The 13583-nt window shown below is 40.1% G+C and overlaps 1 protein-coding gene across 1 annotated transcript; it reads left to right on the forward strand.

Annotated features, from left to right (window-relative positions):
• The first annotated feature begins 381 nt into the window (after positions 1 to 381).
• LOC135649379 (alpha-dioxygenase PIOX-like) lies at positions 382 to 5664 on the forward strand. Its single transcript, XM_065167666.1, has 10 exons — positions 382 to 529; positions 616 to 876; positions 955 to 1104; positions 3217 to 3350; positions 3750 to 3963; positions 4074 to 4219; positions 4312 to 4539; positions 4633 to 4835; positions 4924 to 5167; positions 5249 to 5664. Exons 1-10 carry the CDS (start codon positions 440 to 442, stop codon positions 5472 to 5474), a joined length of 1896 nt encoding a protein of 631 aa, XP_065023738.1. The 5' UTR covers positions 382 to 439; the 3' UTR covers positions 5475 to 5664.
• The last annotated feature ends 7919 nt before the right edge of the window (positions 5665 to 13583 follow it).

Below are 13583 nucleotides of genomic sequence, written 5' to 3' on the forward strand. Positions count from 1 at the left end.
ATTTATTTAATAATCTGGATTCATCATCTTTATGTATTATTATAAAAGGCAATCCAATCTACTGAGATGTAAACTAGCTTGTATGAAGCAAGTGGATATGCATGCACTTGGACCAATAAATCGCAAAGGCTTCTAGCTTGTATGAAGCAAGTGCAAGTGGATATGCATGCACTTGGACCAATAAATCGCAAAGGCTTCCATAGAACATTCCCAAGTGGGTGTTGACTACACTGCACCTTCTCATGTCTCCCATCTTTTCCTTGTTACAGCAGCTGTTTTGAGCTCGTCGAGTCGTTTCTGTCAGGCGGTCCAACTTCGATAGGATACAATTCATGATCACGTGTTCCAACCTGAAGTCTATCATCCTCTGCACATCTATAAATGATGCCCCGTTTATTCCAATCTTTATCCTCCGGCCAAACCTTCAGCAGAACCAGTCATGTGTCTTCCTCTCTTTCATCCCTTTATTCACCCAGCGTTCCATGATGTCTTTGAAACAATGCCATTTGGTGACAAGCTTAGCTTCCTGGTAATGATCGACCGACACCCATGAAACTCCATCTCTAGCTAATCTTGTGCTCATCGAGTGAGACTGTTCCTCTTCTTGTCTTGCAGTACGTTCATGCCTTGGACAAGCTAAAGCTGTGGCATAAGTTGCCGGTGTTCCTAGGGTTGACGTACCTGCAGCAACGTCGAACTCTGCATGAGAAGTACAGCCTCCTCAACGTGGGAATGCCCGATAGGACTCCGTTCAACCCCGACGACTACGCCTATAGAACCGACGACGGGGAGTACAATGACCCGGAGAACAGTCAGGCTGGGAGCCAGAATACCTTCTTCGGGAGGAACATGCCACCCATGGAACAGAATAACCATGTGAGTGTTTCCTGATGATTCCTTGGACTTGGTGCCCAAACCTGCCGTTGTTAGATTGATGTGGATGTGTATGTGCAGCTCATGAACCCCGATCCAGCGATCGTGGCCACCAAACTTCTAGCTCGGAGGACGTACAAAGACACAGGCAAACAGTTCAACCTGATTGCAGCTTCATGGATACAGTTCATGGTGCACGACTGGATCGATCACCTGGAGGATACTGAGCAGGTACAAGCAAGAGTTGCTTCGCTGAGAAACATCCATCTCGCTTGATGGAACTTAGGACACATGCAGTCGTTATAAATAAATAAATAAATAAATAAATATATCGAGTACGAGATTCTACTTTAACCCTTAACCCTTAGGGAGTCATAACATAAACTGGACTAATTACAAAGGATCATTCATGAATCTCCAATTGAATTCGTGGTGCAAGACGCTAAGAGTTGGATAATAATCCCACCTATACATATCATCAAGTTATGCTTAGACAAAGTCGATTATTTGGATCATTAACTAAAACGGTCTGGATCATAATAATTTCACATGGATGCTTTTATACCATTTATTTGGTTTTGGTATCGCAATGATAAAATATGACTAAATTATAGTTATGACTTTTGGTCTTTAGATTTTTTAATGTCATATATGACGTACAGTTTTTTGAGATGGAAGAATTAGTGTTCAATTCTAATCAACTACTTGAATGACTTCAAGATGAAGAGGAGCACCCTGTTTGTTTGTTTCTTTCCTTTTCTTGAATCTCTCTCCCTTTCTCTTTCTTCTATTTCCTCATATCTTTAAAGATTTATGTTCAGTTTATTCCTTATGAAAATGAAAGGATGCCATTCCTTTCGCTCAATAAAATTCCAAAGATCAGTCTTACTTTGAGCAGATAGTTTATGCTTTTCTTTGCCAATGTTTTCCTTATAGAAATTAACAAAATTATATAGATCAATCATGTAAGTATATGTTCATCACAATATCTGGAATTAGGCTTTCACTTTCATGTTTTTCCTTCTTTCTTTACATGTGATTTATACCAAGAACTTCTTTTTCCTTTACAAAGGGTAAGTGAAGAATATGTGATTCATAGAGCTTACGATACATAATCAAAATCTTTACCAACTAAGCAACCTGAAACCTTTAAAATTATATCAAGGACTTATATATACATATATATATATATATATATGTGTATATATATATACATATATGTATATATATATATGTATATACATATATTTATATATATATACATATATATATATATATATACATATATATATATACATATATATATATATGTATATATATATGTATATATATATATACATATATATATATATATATGCATATATATATATACATATATATATATGTATATATACATATATATATACATATATATATACATATATATATACATATATATATATACATATATATATATATATGTATGTATATGTATATATGTCCTGATATCTCTGAGTTTTTTTTTTCTTTATATTTTCTTTCTACCATGAGTTACAAAATTATATCAATGATATGTATATTTTTAGCAAAAGGATGCCACTCCTTTTGTTAAATATTTTGAGCAAATGATTTATATTTTTCTTTGCCAATGTTTTTTATTAGAAATTAATAAAATTATATAGATTAACCCTGTAAGTTTATGTTCTTGCATAATATTTGGAATTAGGCTTTCACTTTTAGATTTTTCTTTCTTTCTATCTTTTCTTTTGACTTATATCAAGGATTTATTTTAAATTTGTTTACGCAAAAGGTAAGTGACGAAGGTGGAATTTGAACATACAACCTTATGATATATTGTCAAGTCTTTAGCAACTAGACTACCTAATACCTTCAAAATTATATGAAGGACTTATGTATGTGTCGTAACATCTCTGAGTTTTCTTTACTTTTTATTTTCTTTTTATTGTGGCTAACAAAATTATATCAATGATATGTAATAAATATCATGGCAAAACCAATGGCTAATAAGAAACTGTGTTTTGGAGTACCAAAGAAAAGAAAACTTGGATCCTCTACCATACAACATATCCATTCTAGCCACCTCTACATCCATCACACTTGAAACGGTTATCGGATCTAGTTGAATATAATCGACTGACTCTCTTTCAATCTTTTAGTAATACGAGATTAATTCTTAGCTCATCTCATACTCTATACATAAATAGCATGCATATGTCAATTTGTTCACACAACACAGTTTATGATGGAAAAGATGAAAAAAGAAAGAAAGAAAGATTGGAAGCACTATGATTTCTTTGTTGTTGCCCACCGTGAATTATTCATTCAGTAAACACCTGCACACAGGTAGTACTCCCTTCTCCTTCGCTGGTCGCGCACGAATGCCCATTGAAGTCATTCAGGTTCTACAGAACAAAGGAGGTCCCCACAGGTGGTGAAGGCATTGAGACAGGCCACCTAAACATCCGGACTTCCTGGTGGTATGTACTCCCCTGCGATCGATTTGCTAAGTGCATGATCTGAGTAGTGTAACGCACCATATGACGTTATCATCTAATCAACTGCAGATAACTTCAATTCGCTGATTCATAGGGTTCCTTAATTGGCCTGTTCCAAAATATATTGGACTACACGAGAGGTCACTAATAGGGTGATACAATTTCTCATTCTCTATCTTCGTCAGTTTGATCGAAGAAGCACACAAAGGAAAAGAGTGAAAAGGAAATCACAATTTATATCACCCCAAAACCTTTTTCTTTGAACGTAGAGATTGCAAATGAATCAAAAGCAGCAGTTCGTAATGCATACTCATCCAATTATATTCTTGTATCCACCTTGTATTTGTTACTTGTAGTACTCCTATAATGGAATGCCTGTAGGGATGGAAGTGCTATATATGGAAGCGAAGGCAAAAAGGAGGCGAAGGTGAGGACGCGTGTCGATGGAAAATTGAAGATAGGGGACAATGATCTTCTTCAACATGAGGTTAATGGAATCGCAATATCCGGCGACATTCGTAATAGCTGGGCTGGAGTTTCTACTTTGCAAGCTCTTTTTGTCAAGGAACACAACGCTGTTTGCGATGCCCTAAAGGCTAGTAATGCAAATCTCCAAGTTCATCTGTTTTTTTTTTGCATGTCTCCGAGGGCGAGCCTTGACATCACGGTAAGATTACCTTTTTACCATGCATGTTTGTCGTTCAGGAGGAATATCCTGATCTCAACGATGAAGAGTTGTTTCGGTACGCAAGACTTGTAACATCTGCAGTCATTGCGAAAATTCACACCATTGATTGGACAGTGGAGCTCCTTAAAACTCATACCCTGAATGCTGCCATGCATGCCAACTGGTAGGCACGGATTAATACTATTATACCATATGCTTACTGAGACATCCACTTCTCTACCAAGTTCATGATTGGTTTCTTCTCTTTTTCTGTAGGTACGGCTTGTTGGGGAAGAAGATTAAAGACACCTTTGGGCACATAGGAGGTCCTGCTCTTGGTGGACTAGTTGGACTTAAGAAACCTAATAACCATGGAGTTCCCTACTCCTTGACCGAAGAGTTCACTAGTGTTTACAGAATGCACTCGCTCCTTCCAGATTCTCTTAAGCTTAGGAACATCAATACCAATCCTGGGCCAAATAAATCTCCTGAATACCTCAAAGAGTATCTCCATCTCCCCCCTTCTTTATATACATGTGTGTGTATACATATAATTGTATATAATCTTGTCTCCATCTTAATTGATTCTCTAAACAGTGTCAAGATGGAGGAGCTAGTTGGCATAACAGGTGAATCCACGTTGAACGAGATTGGTTTTGAAAGGCAGGTTGTGTCGATGGGCCACCAAGCATGTGGAGCTCTTGAGCTGTGGAACTACCCTTTCTTCTTCAGGGATCTTATCGCACAAAACGTCGATGGAACCGAAAGACCAGATCATGTAGACATGCCTGTTCTTGAAAGTACGTTCACCGTAGGTTGGCATGCGTTTTGCTTCATGTTCATATACTAGACAGTAAGCTGACATGTTCCTTCCGATCGTTCAAACAGTATACCGCGACCGAGAGAGGAAGATTCCACGGTACAATCAATTCCGAAGGAAACTGATGATGATCCCAATTTCCAAATGGGAGGATTTGACTGATGACAAGGAAGCAATTGAAACCATAAGAGAAATATATGGAGATGACGTAGAGAAGTTAGATCTTCTTGTGGGTCTGATGGCGGAGAAGAAGATCAAAGGGTTCGCCATCAGCGAAACTGCTTTCTTCATCTTTATCATAATGGCATCAAGGTACAGTCCCAGGATTAATACTGCATGCATCTTCTTATTAAGTTATGCTTCACCCCATCTTCTTGTTTCACTCTGGAGCAGGAGACTGGAAGCTGATCGTTTCTTCACGAGCTATTTCAATGAGAAGACGTACACCAAGAGGGGGTTCAAGTGGGTGAACACCACAGAAAGCTTAAGAGATGTTCTCCTGCGCCATTACCCTCGTACTGTTTCCAAATGGATGAACTCCACCAGTGCATTCTCCGTGTGGGATGCTCCACCTAATTCCTTCAATCCCATTCCGCTGCTTCTACGGTTCCCAAGTTAAGCGCCAGTAGTGAAGTGAGGATTCGTGTGCGTCAAGTTGCTGCATCCGTGTTTAATTCCCTTTTGTGAAGTCATGAACTCATCATCGTTCCTTTGATTGATTAATCCAAACAATAAAGTGTATTCCTTCATGTCTGCTTGATCCTCTAGTTTGTTCTCTTAGTTACTTGATTTATGATCCCATTTATTTATATTTTTACGTCGTCCATTATAGAAAATATAATGTCATAGTCAGTTCTGTTTCACAAATTGTTACTAACAAACTTGACATACAATTCATCCAGTAATTAACAGATAAAAAGGAAAACTAGAATCTTCAGATCAGAATTTAAAAGATCTTTTAAATGTTTACAAAGAGACAAATCCTGATCTCTTGATTACCAAGATATTTCTTTAAAAATAAATTTGAAAATTGGATGTCGCAGCTTCTTTAAGTCTGTCACAAATCATTTATACTTGTGATTAAACATCCCAAATTTATAGTTGTCAATAACTAGAGAATTTTCCCTCAAAGCTCCTCACATTTGGTACTAAATTTCGTTATTGATAAACAGGTTTAATAAAATGTATTATTGATAAATATATTTAATAAAATGCCCTGAGAGGCTTGGAAATTAGAAAAAATTATAACTTCTAATAGTCACTCAACCTTTTTCAGGACTCATCGAGGCAGATCGATAATGCGGCCAAGTCTTAAATGGGTGAATGGTTAATGGGGGTACTCAAGGAGCTCCCATCAGGAGCCGTCGGATCACTTGAGCTCCTGATCTTAGTTCACGTGGCACGATTCATATCCTTGTAACCACTTTCCTCTTTCGAGTGCACGACTCAGGAAGCGTATTACCTAGTTCGTCTTCTCAGTCCTCCTTCGACATTCCCCCTTCCCTTTCCCCAGCCTTACTCGAAGCCCTACGTATCCCCAATTATGTCCCATACATTTTTGTCGTGGATTAGAGTTGAGGAATTGGTAAAGTGATCCCTCGTCGATCACTCCCGATTCAATAATTCCTTTCTTCCATTCTTCTCTAGAAACGATTATTAATGTAATTTTGAATATGTTTTGTTTCTTTTGCTATTCTATCATGCCTTGTGTTGCTCTTCCGTTCTTTATGATCGATCACCTGAGTATCGTGCATATAATGAGATTCAAATTCTTAAGGTTCTCAGAATTAAATAACTAAAGTTTAAGATAATAAAAATAAAATGTTTTTCGAATAGACTTTATGGTTTGCTTTTATTTATCTATTTTAGTGTTAATATGCTCAGAAAATTTATTTTTGAATGGGAAAAACCTGTTAAAGCGGCATATTCTTTTCCCTCTTTGTGTATCAAAATGAATTCCTCATCAAAATACCAACTTGATATCCAAATGAAAATATCAACCAGCACAGCATAAACAATAGAGCAAAAAAAAATCAATCACATAGTGAGACCAAATCTTTTAACGTGGAAAACTCAATATGGGAAAAACCACGGGACCGTAGTCCATCTCAAACTTCTACTATCAATAATAATGATAACATGTTTATAGTAGGTCTTCTCTAGAATAACTAGAGGATCAGAATAACATCAAGAACATAGATCTTGGCTCTGGCATATCATCATATATGATGGATCTCCTCAATAGAGAATTCTAGGTCTCACAGAGTGGATATCACAAGAAAGTACTTTAAAGAGGATAAACTGTAGATCAACACCGTTAGGATTGTAAAGTTTGCTGCAAGGATTCTCCACATAAAATTTGGGCCAAAACTGACAACGTTTGACCATCGATCGTCAAGCAGAAAACATAGAAACCTAATATTTCTCTCCTCTTTTCTCTGCATGCCGCCGCACGCTGCACACCCCTTGCACACACGCACGCTGCCCTTTCTTTCAATTAGTGATTTGGGCTTATAGCCTAAATTGTTCAAGCCCACATATGGGCTGGACCCAACAATTCTCCCCCTCCAGCTCATATAGTGGGCTGTACTAAGTCCGCTCTTTGCCTACATGCTTCAAACTTCTCCTTAGGCAAAGACTTTGTCAATATATCAGATCCATTCTCATTAGTATGTACTTTTTCCAATTGTAATTCTTTCATCTCAAGCACATCACGAATCCAGTGATATCTCACATCAATATGCTTGGATCTAGAATGATATATTGAATTCTTGGAGAGGTGAATGACGCTTTGACTATCACAGTAAATAGTATATCTTTCCTATTTCAAGCCCAATTCCTGTAGAAACTTTTTCATCCATAAGTTTCCTTGCAGGCTTCAGTAATTGCTATGTATTCTGCTTCTGTGGTTGATAGAGCAACACACTTCTATAACTTAGACTACCAAGAGACTGCTCCCCCTGCAAATGTCATCAAGAATCCCGAAGTGGACTTCCTGGAATCAGTATCACCTGCTATGTCTGCATCTGTGTAACCTTCTAACATAGGTTCATCATTGCTAAAACATAAACATAACCTGGAAGTACCTCTTAGATATCTTAATATCCATTTTACTGTTGCCCAATGTTCTTTTCCAGGATTAGAGAGAAATCGGCTGACAACTCCAACTACATGAGCTATATCTGGCTTAGTATAAACCATAGCATACATCAAACTGCCTACTATAGATGAGTAAAGCACTCCGAACATTTCTTCTTTTTCTTTCTCACTTGTAGGACATTGTTTCGAACTAAGCTTGAAATGACTTGCAAGTGGAGAACAAACTACTTTGGCTTTACTCATGTTGAATCTTTCAAGAACCTTTTCAATGTAAGTCTCCTGAGATAGCCAAATCTTCCTTTTCTTCCTATCACGAAGAATCTTCATGCCAAGTATTTGTTTCACCGATCCCAAGTCTTTCATGGCAAAAGACTTACTCAGTTCTCTTTTAAGCTTTTCAATTTTTCCAACATCATGCCAACAATCAGCATATCATCAACATATAGCAGTAAAATAATAAAATTATTATCTGAAAATTTCTTCATAAACACACAATGATCAGATGTGGTTCTATCATACCCTTGGCTCATCATAAAGGAATCAAACTTCTTATACCACTGTCTAGGTGCCTGTTTGAGTCCATATAAGCTTTTCCTAAGCTTACACACCATATTTTCTTTTCCCTTAACTTTGAAACCTTCTGGTTGCTCCATGTAAATTTCTTCTTCTAAGTCATCATGAAGAAATGCTGTTTTTACATCATGTTGCTCAACTTCTAAATTCAAGCGGGTAGCCAAACCAAGAACAACTCGGATAGAGGACATTTTCACAACTGGAGAAAATATTTCTTCAAAGTCAATACCTTTCTTCTGACTGAATCCTTTCACAACTAGTCGTGTCTTGTATCTTTATTGTGAGCTATTGTTTTCAGTCTTCAATTTATAAACCCACTTATTCTTGAGAGATTTCTTCTCTTTAGGCAACTTTACCAAGTCATAAGTGTGGTTCTCAAGCAAGGATCTCATCTCTTCTTGCATGGCTTTAACCCACTCATTCTTATTCTCATGTAGAATAGCTTCTTGGTAAGTTTCTGGCTCTCCCCCATCAGTAAGTATAACATACTTATGTGGAGGATATCTGGTAGAGGGTTGTCGCTCTCTAGTGGATCTTCTCAATAGAATCTTAACTCTTGGTGGAGGTGCCTATTCAGTTGGTTCAGCATCATCAACTATAGGTGTATCATCACTAGTATTTTTACCATAATCTTCTTGTTCATCTTCCCTATGATCATCATGAACTACAGGTGAAGGAACTGGATCCAAACTCCAAGGAATATAAACAGAGGTTTCTAGCTTCTCAATATTATCACCATCATCAAACAATTGGTCTTCAAGAAACACAACATCTCTGTTTTTAATAATCTTCTTGTTCACTAGATCCCATAATTTGTACCCAATCTCTTCATTACTATATCCCAAGAAGATACATGCTTTTGCTTTACTATCAAGCTTGGACCTCTCATCTTTGGGAATATGAACAAATGCTTTATACCCAAAGACTCTTAAATGATTATAAGATATATCTTTTCCTCTCCATACTCTCTCTGGAACATCATCTTTCAGAGGAACTAATGAAGAAAGATTTATTAGATCAATTGTAGTTCTTATAGCCTCCCCCCAAAATAACTTTGGTAACTTGGCATGGGAAAGCGTACACCTAATCCTTTATTCAATGGTTCTATTCATCCTTTCTGCCACACCGTTCTATTGAGGAGTTTTAGGAACTGTTTTCTCAAGCCTGATACCATGGAACCTGCAATAATTCTCAAAAGGACCCCTGTACTCGCCACCATTATCTGATCGAATACACTTTAGTTTTCTGCCAGTTTCTCTTTCAACACTGACATGAAACTCCTTGAAAACATCGAGTACTTGGTATTTAGATTTCAAAGCAAAAACCCACACTTTTCTAGAATAGTTATCAATAAAAGTAACAAAATAAAGAGCACCTCCAAGAGTTCTAGTTTGCATAATACAAACATCAGTATGAACTAAATCAATAACATATGATCTTCTAGATGATAGATATGTCTGAAATACAACTCTATGTGTTTTTCCAACTAAGCAATAATCACAAGATTTAAAAGATGTACCTTGCAACTTTGGTAAGAATTGCTTTCTAGCAAAAGTTTGAAGTCCCTTCTCGCTGATATGACCAAGCCTCTTGTGCCAAAGATCTATACTTTCGTCTTTTTGAATTGCATTAATCTCTCCTTTGTGTAGCTTAGCTTCTATGACATAAAAAGAGTTAAGTTTCTTTTCTCTTGCCATAATCAGAGAACCTTTAGTGAGTTTCCATTTGCTTTCACCAAAATAGTGTGCAAAGCCCTCATCATCAAGTCTACATGTAGATATCAAGTTAAGACGAATATCTGGAACATGCCTTACATCTTTGTGCTAGTCATAAGTGCCCAGCAAGCCAATCACGTGAGTGATGGCACGTGTGACTTGATACAGAATCTTTTTGCTTATTATATTTTGGCATATATCACTTTATAACTATTGCATAAATGCATATATATTGTGATGTCCTTGGATTTGTGCAATGGGAATCGGATCGTGATGAGATCACGATAATGAGATCGATTCACCTTTAAACACATATCCTAAATAATCCCGGTCATAGGTTACTCGAGAGGGACATCGTGATAACCGGATAGACTGGTGTGCTGTATACCCGTCCATATGATGGATGCAGCTGGTCTCATAGCTGCTCGTGTAGGGACACTAGGGATACAGTACAGGTGCTCATTGGAGAATGAGTTCACTGATTGATCCGCTTACGGAATGCTGGATGGTTGATGATGCCTTATTGTCAGACAACGATTCCGTAGTCCTAGTGGTGTATCTGGTTCTTAGACTTGAGACACCAAGGATGTCCTGTATGAGTGCTCCACTCTTTGATACCAGACTTATAGGTTTGGCTGTTCCCAGATCTAGTACAGCTGGTCATTGGGAGTGGTAGTCGACCTTACGAGGGCTATTGAGTGTCGATAGAGGATCATCCACTCTCGGTATCATGAGAGGAATATCCCATGTGTTCTTGCTCAGACAAATCCCTGGCCAGGGTCATTCGGGTTGAGAGAGAAAGAGTTCTCCGGGAGAATCCGATTAGAGCGAGACTCGAGTAGAAACCGTATGGGTCTGACAGCACCATGCTCGATATACGGTCTCTGGGATATTAGATGGATGAAGGACTATAGGTACATGGTAACTGAGGACAGACAGGTCCAATGGATTGGATTCCCCTGTATCGTCTGGGGACTACGGCGTAGTGGCCTAGTACTTCCGTAGTCGATGAGTCGAGTGAATTATTACAGAGATAATAATTCACTGAGTTAGAAGGAGTTCTGACAGGTATGACTCACGGCCAGCTCGATATTGGGCCTAGAGGGTCACACACATATGGTAGGCATTGCGATGAGTAGAGGTTCGGATATGAGATATCCGACGGAGCCCTTGTCTTATTGGATGCAGATCCAATACCCACTAGGGAAAGGACCCATTAGGGTTTTGACACGGGATCTCTATAAATAGGAGGGATTCACAGCCTCATAGGCTAGAGTCTTTGCTTGCCCTTCCTATTCTCCTCTCCCTCTCCACCTCAGAGTAGGCCTGGAGTTTTGAGGAGCGTCGTCGCAACCCTGCTGTGTGGATCACCGCTAGAGAGGAGGACGCTTGACCTCCTTCACCCTCTCCTAAGGATCTGCAAGGAAACAGGGATATACGATCTCCCTAGGTAACACAATCTCTATACGCAGTTTTGTGTTTTTGCGGATTTTGCGCACCAATCTTCGCACGACGATGAACATCTTTTTGAGAATCGGGGATTTTTGTTTTCTTGTTCTTCCGCTGCACATATGATGTCGCCCCCCCCCTATGATTTCCCAACAGTGGTATCAGAGCCAGGTTGTTCGTGCGAATGATTGGTTTTGAACTGCGTGTGTTGTGTTTAGGAAGAATATTGACGTCAAAATCGTTGACGCAAAAGTGAGGAAGGGCAGCAACAGTTGCTGCCCTCGATCTGCATGCCTGCAGCCACCTGCAGCGGCAGCCGCAGCCAGGCAGCACAGCGCCGGCGCATGCGCAAGCGCTGTGCCTGCAGCAGCCGGCCGGCGGTCTGCTTGCAGCAGGCCTGCTGCCGGCGGGGCTGGCAACCCACGGGCAGAGGCGCCGCAGGGCAGCGGCGTCTGCCGCCGAAAGGAAGCGGCGCCTGCCGCCGCAGGGCAGCGACGCACGACGCCTGCCGCCGCTGCTCCCGCGGGCGAAACCCCCCCACAGGGGCGGCCGCCCGGCGGTACAGCACCGCCTGCGGAGGCAGCGGCGCCCGAAGGGGGCGCCCACCCGCAGCGGCATCGCCGCCAGCGGGCGTGCCGCCCGCAGGCGAGGGCAGCGCCCCGCCCCTCGCCGCACAGGCCGCCGCCAGCAGGGTGGCGGCGGCAGCAGCAGCAGCAGTAAGAGGGAATTAGGGTTTTATGGGAAAAAGATAGTTTTGCCCCTCGGAATTTAAGAAATTCCAGTTTCTATCTTTTGTCCAAATTACGAAAATACCCTTAGGAATTGAGAAATTCCCTACATGTCCCTGATTTCAGAAAATATTAATTAATTAAAAGGTTTAGTTGATTATTATTTTTATTATTATCTAGTAGTCCTACATGATGATGATTATTTATACATGTGATGTATGATGTGTGGACGGATGATCATGGACCGTGTGATGTGTGTACTTGTGATTATTATTATTGAGGTCTACGAACCTCCATTATATTTCTCGTTTTATTGTCGGGCCTGCGTGCCTATGATTAAGTTGTAATCACATGAGGAGGCGCAGCGGGAGCGTGGATGCGATAGCGGGACCCACGAGACGGACGATCGTGATGCATGGAGATGCATCAAGATGTCGACGAAACCGACGAGGACGAGATGGACGATCACAGGGCATGGAGATGCACCGTTGCACACATAGATCTTGATGTGAGTGATTAGGCCTACTGGCTCGGGCCTAATCATATTAGGTTGTAGTCCATGATCATCTGGTGTGATTGCTTATACACATACTAGATATATATATATATTTGCATGCGATGTAGATATATATTAAATATGTATATGTGTGACATGTCATATTAGGAGACCAAATTATAGAAACATCTCTCGATAATATTAAGTCGGTAAACGTGAGGCAATTAGATTGACCCACGTGGCCTTCCATCGTTATGAGTAGGAACCGAATCCCGGTGTAGGTTGAGTTGGTCGAGTCCCTCGAGACTCACCTATATCGCGATTCGCTATCTTGCTTACGACATAGAGATGTCACCGGTGACCTGAGGGCATGATATGCTTGGTCGAGTCCCTCGAGGGTATATCATCAAATCAGACTCATCTTGTAACGAAGGTGTTGACTTAACCGAGCATCATGGTTGGTCGAGTCCCTCGAGGCCATGGTGATTCGGAGGCCGAACAGGACGGGAATCACAAGGAGTTGTGATCGGCAAGAGTTGTCTACCTTTTAGGCTTAGTGTGATTGGTCGAGTCCCTCGAGGTTACACTAAGACGCTGATTGGATCCTGATCCCCACTAGAAGTCTGCCGGAGACTTCCGTTTCACGTGCTGAGGGTGTCGCGTGACTC

This window comes from Musa acuminata, chromosome BXJ3-9 (genome assembly GCF_036884655.1).
Source record: "Musa acuminata AAA Group cultivar baxijiao chromosome BXJ3-9, Cavendish_Baxijiao_AAA, whole genome shotgun sequence".
Taxonomy (NCBI): Eukaryota; Viridiplantae; Streptophyta; class Magnoliopsida; order Zingiberales; family Musaceae; genus Musa; species Musa acuminata.